The 13,975-nt window shown below is 34.5% G+C and overlaps 1 protein-coding gene across 1 annotated transcript in view; it reads left to right on the forward strand.

Annotated features, from left to right (window-relative positions):
* The window catches only part of LOC150099204 (uncharacterized), a 72,007-nt gene that overhangs the window by 8,588 nt on the left and 49,444 nt on the right, over positions 1 to 13,975 (forward strand). The window contains exon 2 of the mRNA XM_090404279.1: positions 8,409 to 9,635. Coding sequence (XP_090260405.1) covers positions 8,918 to 9,635 — 718 coding nt within the window. The 5' untranslated portion in view covers positions 8,409 to 8,917. The remainder of the gene's footprint in view (positions 1 to 8,408; positions 9,636 to 13,975) is intronic.

Below are 13,975 nucleotides of genomic sequence, written 5' to 3' on the forward strand. Positions count from 1 at the left end.
TTTGGTTTGAAAAGACTCGAGTTCAAATGCATCTCTCTCTCTCAAAACATTAAAAAAAAATCTTCATAAGGACTTTCATCTGAAGTGAGTTTAACCAATTTTATATATGGGTAGCAGGAATTCTTTTTCCTGGAAACTTCCTTCCATAAAACTGAAAAAAATGAACACTCAATTGACCGAAAAGAAATTCATTTGCAAGGCATTCTGAGATTGGTCCTAACTTTCATGTAAGTTCAATATAATAACTTGTATATTAAGAATACTATGAAGAAAGATGCATGGTTTCCTGCTGATGATGCAAAGTTATAAAAAGCAATAAAAAATAACTGCCATAATTACTTCAGGGTGATTAAGATGGTAAGAGGGGGAATAAATGAAGGGTTGTCATTGAGTATGGTTAATAGAGAGCAAAGAGCAGATTTTTCTCTTTGTAAAGCAGTGAATAAGTAGAGTATGTTGCCTGACAAGTGGCAAGTGCATTGACACTGAATGCCTCTAAAGAGAGGTGAAGTGTGTTAGTGTGAAATGAATATGCCTCTCTTGATAAGTTTTTGTACTCCATGGTGTCTGAAAACTCAACTCTTCCCTTGATAGGTTTTCAGATACCATGGATTACCTAATTAATAGTTGTTTCTTATATACAAAAATGTAATTAACCCATAACCACATCATGAGTTTTGTACTATAAATTCTGTAAATGTAAGTCAAACAAGAAATTTCATTCTGGCACCTCCTGTAATTATATTTTTCTTATGTTTACCATTTTCACAGATTTCTTTATTTGGCAATTTTACCAAGTTAAAGCATAATCATTTGAATAATTATTTTAGTATTAAAAATGAATTACTTAAGGATATATTCATGTAGAACTTATATTGCTTTCACCTGGAGATTTTTTATAGACAAAAACTGGAAAACATTTGCTTTTTTTTTTTCTTTTTTTAACTTTAAATTTCAGTGTAGGACAAATTTATCTTAGAATGCTGTCAATCTGTATATGCAAGACATTATTTATAAACATTCACATAATGACTACTGAAAAGTTATATATATATAAATTTATATATATATATATATTTATATGTACAAGTATGTTTAGCCAGCATAGTTGGCCAAGTGGTTAGTTTATCTGCTCTCCAGCCAAGAGGCTGTGGGTTCGAATCCCACTATGGGCAAGGATGTTTGTGATTGACCTGCTAATTCTGTGTGGAAAGGACATCTGTGACCCTACAACTTCTTGTAGCAGAAGAAGTGATAGGGTTGCTTCACTCCCAAAACCCAGTGGAGTGACCTTACGATGTCTATGGGTGTCAAATGTGGAATTTTTGATATATACATATATATGTAGGTATATGCTCATCTCATCCATTAAGGACCACAAACCTGTAATACATTATTGCCATTGGTAGATGAGCAGTTAATCTAGTAAACCTATTCTAAACTAAAGGTTAATATATCCTTAAGTATCGGGATGACCTCACACTGGATGACAAAAATCATCTACTACCTGAAGACTTACACAAACATCCATATACAGTGGGATTTGAATTTTTCCTTTGTTCTGCATGATTGTACTAGATGACATTTAGTTGAAGTTTACCTGCACTTGGAACATTCAGATTGCTAAAGTACCAATAAGCATTAAGAGGACTCATGGTCCAAAAACTTTAAATAATGTTAACATCAGTAATGAACAATAAACTTGCAAGTTATTGAACACAATAATTAGACTATTTGAAGATATCTTCATTGAAGTTAACTAACATACTCTTGGAAGTATTGAAAAAATTAGAATTATGTAACTTGGAGTCATAATTTTTATAATATACTAGTGTTCCATTATTATTATTGTTCCTGACTTCCTTAGAATCATAAGACTCATCATAGGAAGGCAACCTTAAACAATGCAATGTCTATCATACCACTCCTCAAACTCATCCACCATTTGCACTCTCACCACTCCCTTCTTAGGCAATACATTCCATGCTTTTACCACTCTCCATGGAAAAACGTCATCTGCAGACAACTGAATATCTCCCTATAATCTAATGACACTATCATCGGTAATGGGCCCATACCAAACCCTGGAATCCACTTGTAACCTGCCCTCTGGGATACTTCTCCCCACCTCCATATACAACTCTGAAAAATCATTAGAAAGCCAGTTACTAATCCACTAATCTGATATCTAAACCCTTATGCTGCATCATAAATACTAATTTGTCATGCATCATCCTGTTATATTCCTTTCAGAAATCCAAAAATATCAGTGTATGCATCACTGCTCTGGCTACTCTGTTTTAAAAGGTAACCAGATTACTAAAACAAGAGTACCCTAAAGAAATCCATACTGGCCTGCATAAATGATATTGCTTTCATCTCTCAATTCTGTATATGAGCTCTTACTAATTTTTCCAAAATCTTAGCCACAGAAGAAATACAAACCAGTCTATAGTTTGTTACCTCCATTCTACTACCACCCTTATCTATGGTACTACCTTACCTTCTTTCCACACCTCGCAAACCTTGCTCCGTTGCAAGAGTTTCACTAAACAGCCAGGTTAATGGTGCAATCAGCCTTTAAGAATTTCTACAGCAGATGCAAATATAAATTAAAATGTAGAAATGAAGACTGATGGAAGATCTAATGAAATGATATTTGTACTGTTTTATAGAATACATGCCAGCACACATTTGCATTGAATATAAGTTGCCAGTGCATATAATATGTGGATCATACATGATTCTTGGATTTGCCTCAGATTGTGTATTTTGTGCAATAAAAAGAAAATTTTAAAAAGAACGAGAACTTGCTAAGGAGGGTTTAAGTTTACAAGCAAAAATGAAAATGATTTCCGACACAAGACATCTTGAAGTTTGCATTTGAAAAAAACATTCTTAGGTTTTTTTCAAGTATAATAGCTTACTGGAAAAAACCTAAGAATGTTTTTTATAAATTAGACCATGGAATGGAATTATAAAAGAATTATTCACAAGGTCACAATATGGTTTTTGTGACAAAGAACTTTCTTTCCCTGAAGGAGTGTCACCAGAGGGCGGAGAGAGAAAGTCTCTTTGAACACTTTGGACAAAATGGTGTGCCACCTTTTTATTAAATTACTCTGGATTTAGAGAAATAACCCCAGTCCTGAATATACTTTCAGGCGTAAACTTTGTTTGCTCACACTTGAATAAAGAATTAAACTAATTTATTATAGTCTAACCAAGTGAAAAATAAACTTTCAACATCTTTCTCTAAATTCAGAGTAATTTAATAAAAAGGTGGCACACCGTTTGGCAACTCCTATAAGCAGAGATGACCTTGCTAATGCTTCTGCCTAGTATCTCCACTTGGGCCTGGCTCCCACTGAAGAGACCTCAATAAAGGTCAAAACTAGTCTGGGTAGTGGCCCTTCCCTTAATGCATAACATTATACATATCCACAAGGAGATGTGTTTTGCATTATGGGAGATACTGAGATAGGAGTGATGTTAGCTTGCTCTACCTTTGCAACTAGTTGCCCTGTGTTGTACCACCTTACCCCAGTCCTGAATATACTTTCAGGTGCAAACTTTGTTTGCTCACACTTGGATAAAGGATTAAACTAAATTTATTATTGCAGAAAAAGTTCTGGATGATATATAAAGAGAAAGATGATCAGTAAGTTCATGAGCAGTATAAAGCAGACTCAAGAAGGACAACCTTTATGATAAAGAAAGCAGAAGCAGATTATGGGAGAAAGTTGGTCGAGTAGGCCAAAGAAAACCCAATTCTTTTGAAGTAAAAATGAGTAAAATAAATAATCGTTATGGTAAAGAGGTAATAGAAGCAAACAAAATAGTTACTGAGTGATCATTTTGAAAGAGAATACCATGCAAGTGGAGATGTTGCTATGCCAGACATGACATTGACTGATGTAAGAATAACAGTGGATGAATTGAAGTTCCTTAGGGTAGCACAGAACCTTAATGCAAATAATGGCCACGGTATGATATCAGTCCATGTATTATGAGAATGTGCAAGAGAATTGGCAAATCCTCTGTCCAAGCTGTTTAATTTTTAAGTCTCACACTTGGAAAGCTGCAAAGAGAGTGGAAAGAGGGCAAAATAGTTTTCCATTACATAAAGGAGACTCTGTGACAAAGGTCGCAATTTAGATACCACCACTACAGGAGTGGTGGTGGTGGTTAAAGTAGTGGAGAAGTTTGTAAAAGGCAAAATTCAGGAAATGGTGGACAAGAATGTATGTTCTGTAGATGGTATCATGGATTGAAATTGAAGAGTGGTTCTTGCCTTAGTAATCTGCTAACTTTTTATGATAAAGTGATAACTAATTTGGATAAAGGAAATGGATACACAGTAATGTTGCTGGATTAGTGAAAGCATTCAACAAGATACTACATGGAACTTTCTTACATAATTCGAGCAAATGGTGAATGGAGGGTGATGTAAATAAGAGGATGGCTGTTGGACATACCACAAGGAATATTATTATTATTACGTGACACCTCCAGGGAGTCCAAGGACTCATCAAGGGAGGGCTCCTACTCTACAGTTCTCTGTCTCAATCCACCAACTACAACAAACCACAACTACACCAATGCCATCTACCGCCAACCACCACCACTAGTATTTTTTACAGATGATCACAAACATCCATGCCCATGGCGAGATTTGAACCTGCAGCCTTTTGGCTGGAGAGCGGATACGCTAACCACTTGGCCAACCAGGCCGGCAATAGTGTATGGGGAAAGTGAATCTAGTAGAAAGCAGGTGACAAGTGGTGTATCATTGTGCTCTACTTTTATTACTGCTGTTTAATTTGTACATCAATGGTATAGTAATGTTTTTAAGGAAAAAATGTCCAGTTGTTTGCCAGTGTGCAAAACTGGAAGGAACTATGATCACTGAAGGTGATCCTGCAGTATGCCTTAAATAATATGGATAGAGGATAGCAGCTGCTATTTTAATGTGGCAAAGTGTATGGTCCTGCACTTTGGGAAGAAAGGATTACATACTGTGTGCTATAGAATGCACTGCATTAAACTGATGAGGCAATGGATTTGAGCATGATTGGGGACAGGAAGTTGAAGTTTAGAGTGATGACTTATTATAAAGGTGGCCATAATAGCTCATCAGATGAATTTGATGTTAAAAACAACAAACAGGGATAGGGAAGTTGTTATTCTTCTTTACAAGGTTTATCTAGATCATTGTGTACAGATCTCTGGTCACCTTGGAGATGTGGAAGTGGTGGAGAGGATCTAAAGTTAGTGAGCAAGAATATGACATCTCTGTGGGATACTCCTTCCAAGGATATATTGAAGGTCTGTGGGTTACAAAGGCAAGAAAAAAGAGGACTATAGTAGAAACATGTTATTAAAGGAGTTTTATAGAATTGACACAGAAGACCTTTTTTTCAATGCAATACAGAAATAGAGAGGGGGGTCACACTCTTACACAATTTCCTGAATTTCCTGGAGTCACTTACCCCAAGAAATTGAGTAAGAGTGTTGTTAGTAAGGGTGTAAGGACTAGACTTTGCTTGGGAAGGTGGGTTGCCAGAGATGCTTGTGAGTGCTTGATCAGTGAATAAATTCATGGAGAGGTAATATAGGAGGCATAACAGTGTATGGGCCTCTCATAATGAGTCTTTAACTAGTGCTAATGAATAGGGGATGCTTGAAGAAATAATGAGCATCTGTGATGTGTGGTATTCAAATTCACACCCTGTAAGTTGGAGAGTAAACATGTTGTCCACTTGACCACTCAGGCCAGTAAGCAGTTGACACATCTTCTATGTTGCATCATTATTGATATACAATATATGTATTCATCCATTAAGATGGCATAGCCACTCAAAAATCTTTTGCATGACTCATTGCTTTTATTTTATTTTATTTTTTCTATTCATAAGTTGGAAACAGAATGGCTATGAGGGGAGAGGGGTTATCAATTAATCTAATTGCCCTCTTCTAAATAGCATCATGTAGTGCTAGTGAAGTGTTGAATTCACCACCAGAAATGTGCAAATAGTGTTAAATGTTTCAGTTGATTCAGGATTTATTCAATGTTAGCAATTGTACAGATGAAAAGTAGTTCCTTGTGTGGAAATACCAGTTTTTAGTAGCTGTAGAAACTATGGCTGAAGATGTGTTTGTGCCAGGGTAGACTGGAGGTGCAGGTCAACCCAAAAAGTGAAATATTTTGATGCTTTGATATCTGAGTTATGGAAAGTAAGAGTAAGTAATGTGACATCTTTCTTGCTGGCTGGAAAATTATGTTTTGGTAGCATTGAAGTTCTTTGGTTTATCTTCACCCCATTAAAAAATAGTGAATAAATTGAAATTTAAGGCATTTTGCCCATAGGTTCAAAGCTAAAAGAAATTCACTATAACAAACTCTCCACTACAACAAGCTGTAATTCATGAAGTGATAGTAAATTAGAGAAATAACTCTTTTAATAGTTTTTGATTTGGCATTTATATTATTATTATTAGCTGAATTAAAATTAGTCAGTAATGGATTTGGAGATCCCTTGAAAGGTGAAAAGAATTCAGAGAGAGAAAAGGGTTGTTAAATCCATTCCAGAATTATGAATTATTGAATATTTCATTATGTTAAATAAAAGAAACTAATTGGAAATGTTTGAATATTAGTGCTTACTACCATTATGCATTAATATCCTCAGTAGTATAGTCATTAGTATGTACTATTATTATTATTATTATTATTATTATTCAGGCCTCCATGGAGTCAAAAGACTCATCGTGGGAGGACCTTCCTAAGAACATAAAGTCTGTCAAGACTCATCGAGGGGAGGTCCCCCCTAAGAAACACAAAGTCTATCATACTACTCCTTAAACTCATTGACCGTTCTTGCTCTCACCACTCCATCAGGCAATGCATTCCACAGTTCAATCACCCTCCATGCAAAGAAATCACTCCTCACCCTCTTGCTCACAGTTTCCTTTCGTAACTTCCAGGGATGGCATCTTATCATTATTCCTTCCTGCCGTTCAACCAAGCGAAAGAACTCCCCAGTGTCAACCCTGTAACCACCTCTCAACAGTTTAAATATAATTAAAAATAGCAAAACACTTGCCTATCCCAACTTTCACTCCAGTATGAAAAACATTGATATGGAGATAGTCCACCCTTTTCTGTACAACAGCCTTCAGTCTTCTGGAAAGGCTTTCCACTAGAATTTGGTATGTTGCTGCACTGCACTAATTCCCTTTCATTCTTCCAGAAGAGCATTAGTGAGGTGAGTTGTGTTGTTGCTGTTGGGCAATTTGGCCTGATTCATAATCAGCAGTCCAACTCTCCCCCCCCCCCCCCACACACACACAAGTTTTCAGTGAGATCAGGTGTTAAGTGTAGTGGGGTAATTGTCATATTGATAAGAAAAGGAGGCCTTTGCTGAATTGTTGCCAAAAAGATCGAATTGTCTGGAATGTAGCTATAGGCCACAGCATTAAGATTCACTGGAACTGGGGGGACTTAAAAAACGAAAAACAGTCCCAGACCATGATACCTCCTACACCCACATATTTGGGGAGTAGAATTATTGATGTACAATATATGTATTCATCCATTATATTCTGGCATTGTCCAAATGTGGACTTGTCTATTCGACTGCCTGATGGTGAATATTCATTCACCTGATGGTGAATATCCATATTCACTACTGCAGAGTCCAATGGCAGCAAGCTTTACACCACTCCATCTGATATTTGACATTGCGTTTGCTTAGGCTTGTGCTTGGCCACATTCTTTTGCTCCTAATGAACAGTTGCAGGGCTGGCATTGCTTGAAGAGACATTTCAGAACTTGGTAGTGAGTGTTTCAACTGAGACAAGTGTTTTGTTTTGTTTTTTCCATGCCACTTGCTTCAGCACTCAGTGGTCCTGCTCTGTGATTTTATGTCACCTACATCACAATTGTGTTGTTGCTCCATGACATTTCCACTTCTCACTGACATCAGTTACAGTTGATAGAGATAGCTGCAGCAGAACAAATATTTCCCAAACTGTGTTGTTGCAAAGATTGCATCCTATGATGGTGTTGCAAGTCATTGAGCACATTTTACAATAGCCCATTTTACTGTTAATGTTTGTCTCTGAAGATTGGAAGACTGTGCTTCCTTTTATACCATTTGAGTTATGGTTGTATGTATATAGCCATATCTGCTATGAAAGTGTATCCAGATATTTTTCATCAGATAGTGTGCTTGCCATTACCTCAGAGACCAGAGTTCAATTCTTTTTGGTGAAAGCAAGCTTTTTTGCAACTTGTGTATGTGGGGGGATAATAAAAAAAAATTACAGTAACTTAAGTATATAGCAGTCATCATTATTTTTGATAATTATCTAAATCTAAACTAATAATTTTTTCCTCCTTTCAGCTTGCTCATGCTTTGTATACAGAAGCAAGGAATTCCACCAACTTGTCATCTTTCTCTAGTGCAAACTATTCTTGATATGCTGTGTGGTTTCTAAGAGAAGAGTTATTTGGTTGAATAAGATGATTTATATATATTCAGTTTTTTATTTTTATTTTGAGAATATGAAATAACATGTTAAACTTCAGATATTTTGAAGAACATATACATGAAACAAAGAATTCAGTGAAATATTTGAGGGATATGTCATTTCTCATTATTGAAAAAGAAAAATGGTTTTAAAACTTCCTACAGAACATTTTCTTTGGTGAGTGTAGAACATTAAAATTCACTAAATGTCATACAGAGAAAAATTGAGCTTTGACCTGCAAAACTTAGAGTAAATATTTTCAAAAGGGTGATTTTCTAAAACACTGAGAGTATATGCTAATGATAAATCTATTTGTGAAAAATCATTTTCACATAATTTCAAAACGAAAAAGGTGGCTAATTATAAACATTTTAACTTTGAAATGTGTGATAAATCATTACCACAAGCATCAACTCTTGGTAGTCTTACAATTGGCACCAATGAGAAATCATTTTTCTGTGAAACCTGTGGTAAATCCTTTTCACGTTCTGCTGATGTTAATAAGCACCAACGTACTCACACTAATGAGAAACCTTTTAACTGTGAAACATGTGGCAAATCATTTACAGATATTTCAAATCTCAACACCCACAGGAGTCTTCATGTTAATGAGAAACCATTTATCTGTGAAACGTGTGGTAAATCATTTTCACTCCCTCATCATCTCAAAGGACATACAAGAATTCACACAAAGGAGAAACCTTTCCGATGTGCTACCTGTGGCAAATTATTTTCGCAGTTGGCAAATCTTAAAACACACATAAGAATTCATACAAATGAGAAACCTTTTCTTTGTGAAACTTGTGGTAAATCATTTTCACAATTATCAAATTTGCAAACACATATTAGAATTCACACAAATGAGAAACCTTTTATTTGTGAAGTATGTGGTAGATCATTTTCACAGTCACCAGCTCTTAAAACACACATGAGAATTCACACAAATGAGAAACCTTTTATTTGTGAAACTTGTGGTAGGTCATTTTCACAATCACCAGCTCTTAAAACACACATTAGAATTCACACTAAAGAGAAACCTTATATCTGTCAAAGGTGTGGTAAATCATTTGCACAGCTTTCAAGTTTAAGACCACATAAATGTCCACGCTCATAAGAAATTTTTTTGTAGTCAGATGTTTTTGAATCATTTTCTTACTTTGATACTCTTAGAAAAATTAAAAAAATTCATACTAACTAGAAACTGTTTCACAGCAAAATTTCTGTGAAATTTAAATCTAAATTTTCCTCATTGTTTATTGGGTCACAGTTAAATATTTTAAGTTTACTGTAACAGATATTCAAGAAAAACATTCCTAACCTATATTTCACCCATCCTTAGAGTAAGTTTTGTCACGAGTAACAGCTATTATATAAGAAATCCAAACAAGTGTTATTCATACCGCTGTACAAACATTCAGGTATTGGTTGTTCTAGAATCGTCTACCAGATATTCATTTCTGTACAGGTAGCACCGAATATGATCAAATATTTCATGAAACTTAACAGATCTGTTTAGAAATGAAAATTATTTTCTCTTTTTGTTAAGTCAAATTTTTCTGCTTTCATTGGCATAATATGTAAGACATGCATAAAATTTCCTTAACTCTGCTGAATACAACTTGCATATTAATTGGTATAACGTTGGCTTAACCATTATTTGTTGCCTTATTGCAAACGGTAACTTTGAACAAAGATTGGTCTGTTTTTTAAATATAATAAATTATACTGCATTTAGCTGATTTTAAGATGCATGCAAAAATTCCCACAAAGATAAGTTCCCCTGTCATTCATAGTGTGGCAACCTATTTAATATAATATCTTTATGGATATTTTTACTGTGAACATTAGTTTGCATATGTAAGGATTCATATGTGATCAGTTGCTGGCAAGCTAGTAAACAAAAAAGCATTTCTTTCAGGTACTTTATTACAACATCCATATAGCTTGGGATCATGAGTATGACCAAGAGCTCACTTTCTATATATTTAGTACATTTTTGTATTATTACATGATGGTAGGGAAGAACTGCCTCACCATCATATAGATGGCTAGGTCAGTTCTTCCCAAACAGTTGAGTTAAATTTCAGTGTCAATAGTTGGCAACACACATAGTGACTGATATGTGAATACTAGATTTATACATTTTACAAAATAATTACAGTATTAAGACAAATAACTTTTATATATTTCTTATTATTTTAACTCTTTTAAAAGGCAAGTTACTTAATGGAAACAGGAGAGGTTAAGGCAGAAACAGATCTTTGATGGTAGGAAAACACAACCAGAGGAAAATCAGGAATTAAGTGCATTTGAGTTAGTAGCCTTTAAAAGCCAAAACATATGACTTTACAATAATGGAGTCCTGACAGAGAAAGATGAAAATGTGGAAATAAATAACAGAATAAGCAAAACTGCGATGGTACTGAGCCAGTTCATTAAATTTATAAGAATAAAGTGACAAGTTAGCAAAAACAGTTAGTTTGAACAAGACATTATTTAAACCATTTTAAACTTAAAGATCTCACAGTTAGATTAGAAATAAAATAGATGATCAAAGATGAGACCATAGATAAGAAAGTACAAAAAAATTAGGAAAGAAACATCATTGACAGAATCATATTAAAAATAAAGGTACTAAAAAACAGTAACATCATTACTATTAAAAAATGTGTTAAGTAGAGCTGAACTACGTCAACATTGTCACTGAAGCTTGCAAAAGATCTATTCACCTTTTGATAATACCTGACTCATCTGACAAGATCAGATCTGTCTTCCTGGACTGCAATTTACCACCAGCATTTCCTAGCATAAACACATTATGCTAGTGGTTTCCTCAGCTTCTAAAAACATTGCATCTCTTTCTGTTAAAGGTGCTACTTTTTCATTTGCCTGGTTACTAACCCTCTACATATCGAAATCCATTTAACTTTAGAATAATACTCTTTGTATATTGTAAGTACACCAAAAACCTACCTAAAAATTCCCAATACTTTCCAGACGAGGGCAGTTCAGCTAATCATGGAAGCCTGTTCTCTCACTAAATCACTTAAACTGCTATCTCAGATAAGTCCATAGGTAGTTCCATGGGGTGCTGTTTATCTGAAATGGCATCCATCATTCCTTTCTTTCCACTAAACCTATTAAAATACAGGCATCAACTGCTCAACATTCTTTTAGAGTACAGTTACAGTACACTGAACCTGCATATCTTCTCTTTCATTTCAACTGCAAATGCAAACCTGCTTGACCCCCTTCACAGAACAGTCTTTTTTCATGACTACAACCTTAAACAACTTCTTTTCCAACACTTTAACCTTCCTGAAGTGCTAAATGTTTGCCCGTTTTTTGATTTCCTTGGGAGACTTAAGTTTGACTAAATAGCCTGGTTAAAAGCACTGTCATTTCTCTTGCACTTTCCTATAATATTCAGGCTGATATCTCTCCAGTCCCATTGCTGTGTTTACATTGAGATTCCATAGTATTCTAGTCATGTCCAATTCTTCTGCCTCTAATTTCATATTGATCCCTGTCACATCAGTCACTGCATTTTTTTCACCTTTTACTTTTGCCAAGGTCATCCGCATTCATCCTTTAAAAATATCAATAGATATTTTTTCTCACAGTACAGAAGTTCATATTCTGTACTGTGCATATATTCACTTGTTAATCCTCATGAATGTGTTTATCACTCAGGTTATTTTCAAAGAATGTTTATAGCAGAATTATACCCATGTAGTGGAATATGTAATTTTTGTTAAAAGTGCATCAAAAAATTGTATACAAAGAAATCTTAATCAGCTTTCTGATAGCATTAAAATTTCTTTCAAATGTTATAACATAATCGGCATGCTTTTAATATCAATGATTTAAATTAGTTTATTGCAACTTGTTCAGGCTAATATGCACTTTTTTTCCCTAATGTGATATAACAGAATATTTTACTGTATATAATTTCAGTATTAAAAAGCTAAACAAAATGGGAATTGATTAATTTCATCACCAAAAATGCAGTTTTGTTTAGTTGATACCTGAATAATCCCCCTCCCCAAAAAAAATCGCTACTGTGCTTTTAAAATAAACACTTTCATTTAATTTTCATAATGAATTTCTCATTTAGTTTCTCTCATTCTTGTTGTGAATAATGGCAGTTATTATTTGAAATAATAATAATTTGAGAATTATTTTTTCTTGCAAAATGAGGAGTGTGCTATTTATTTAGAAAACTTTTGTTATTATGGTAATATTTTCGCCATTTAACTGATGGTTGCATTTAGTATTAAAAAAAAGATGTTATAATGTAAAAATATTTTTCTTGTGTGTTTCTAGAGGTTCCACTTCTTTGGCTGTTATCTCCATACAAAATTTCACTCACTCACTTAGCAGCTTGTATATAGTCCATTAATCTGGCTGTCATGAATCCATAAAGTTACAAATAGGGGAATTGCTGTTCTCTCTACTTTAGGTGAAACATACATTTACAAATTTGGAAAAATGTTTATACTTTTCATATTGAAGCTGGATGAATGCTGTATCCTTTTGATGAGAAAATACCTGGGTTTGATTCTCATCATGATGCAAGAAATCTTTAAAAGTGCTTTTTCAGTTGAAGATGATACAAGATTTGTTTCTTCTAGAAATTCAAAATTTTCCTCCCACAGAAGAGGAATTGACCATAGAATATTGTGCAATTAATGGGGAAATATACATTTGAGAGACAGATTGGGTGGTATAGAATACTCTTCCCTGTAACAAGTCCTGGGACTCTGTGGAGTTGCACATGCAGTATTAATGGCATATGAGCATTGCTCACTGCCTTCAATAGTATGAGATTGACTTATCCCTCATGACGTGCACAGCAATTCATCTTATGCATATTTTGGTAGATTCTGATTATATGCTGTTACCGTTAAGTTTCAAAAATTTTGGAGTTCTCCATTTTTGGAATGGGACAGGATTATTTGCATGCAGAAGGCCACATCCATGCAAAGTCTAAGCTTCCTAGTTCTACAGGAACTAAGTAAATATTTTTGATGTGTCACTGAATCATTTTTTGTCCCCATAATATACCAGAATTCCAAACAACCCTCTCAGTCACTTAAGGGGGGGGGGGGAGAGTCTAAAATATTCATACATTTTCTGTTAAAATGAATATGAGAAATACAGTTTTACAAAACTATATATGAGGTTGGAAATCAAAAACTTTGTCCAGAATAGTTTCACTCACAAAATTCTTTTTTTTCTCTTCCTCTAGGATATTTTTATTTGATTTATATATATTTATGACATTCTATGTTTTAGAAGCACCCTTGACCTCTGGTGTAACCATTCTTTATCTCGTGTGTTAATATTAGGGGTTGTAATTGGTTAGTCATATTGTTGCAGCATATTTGAAAGGAAAAGCTTTGAATTTACACAGTAAATCCAAACTATATCTTGGTAA

Source organism: Typopeltis vanoorti, chromosome 14, assembly GCF_054136105.1.
Source record: "Typopeltis vanoorti isolate ZY-2024b chromosome 14, IOZ_Tvanoo_1.0, whole genome shotgun sequence".
Lineage (NCBI taxonomy): Eukaryota > Metazoa > Arthropoda > Arachnida > Uropygi > Thelyphonidae > Typopeltis > Typopeltis vanoorti.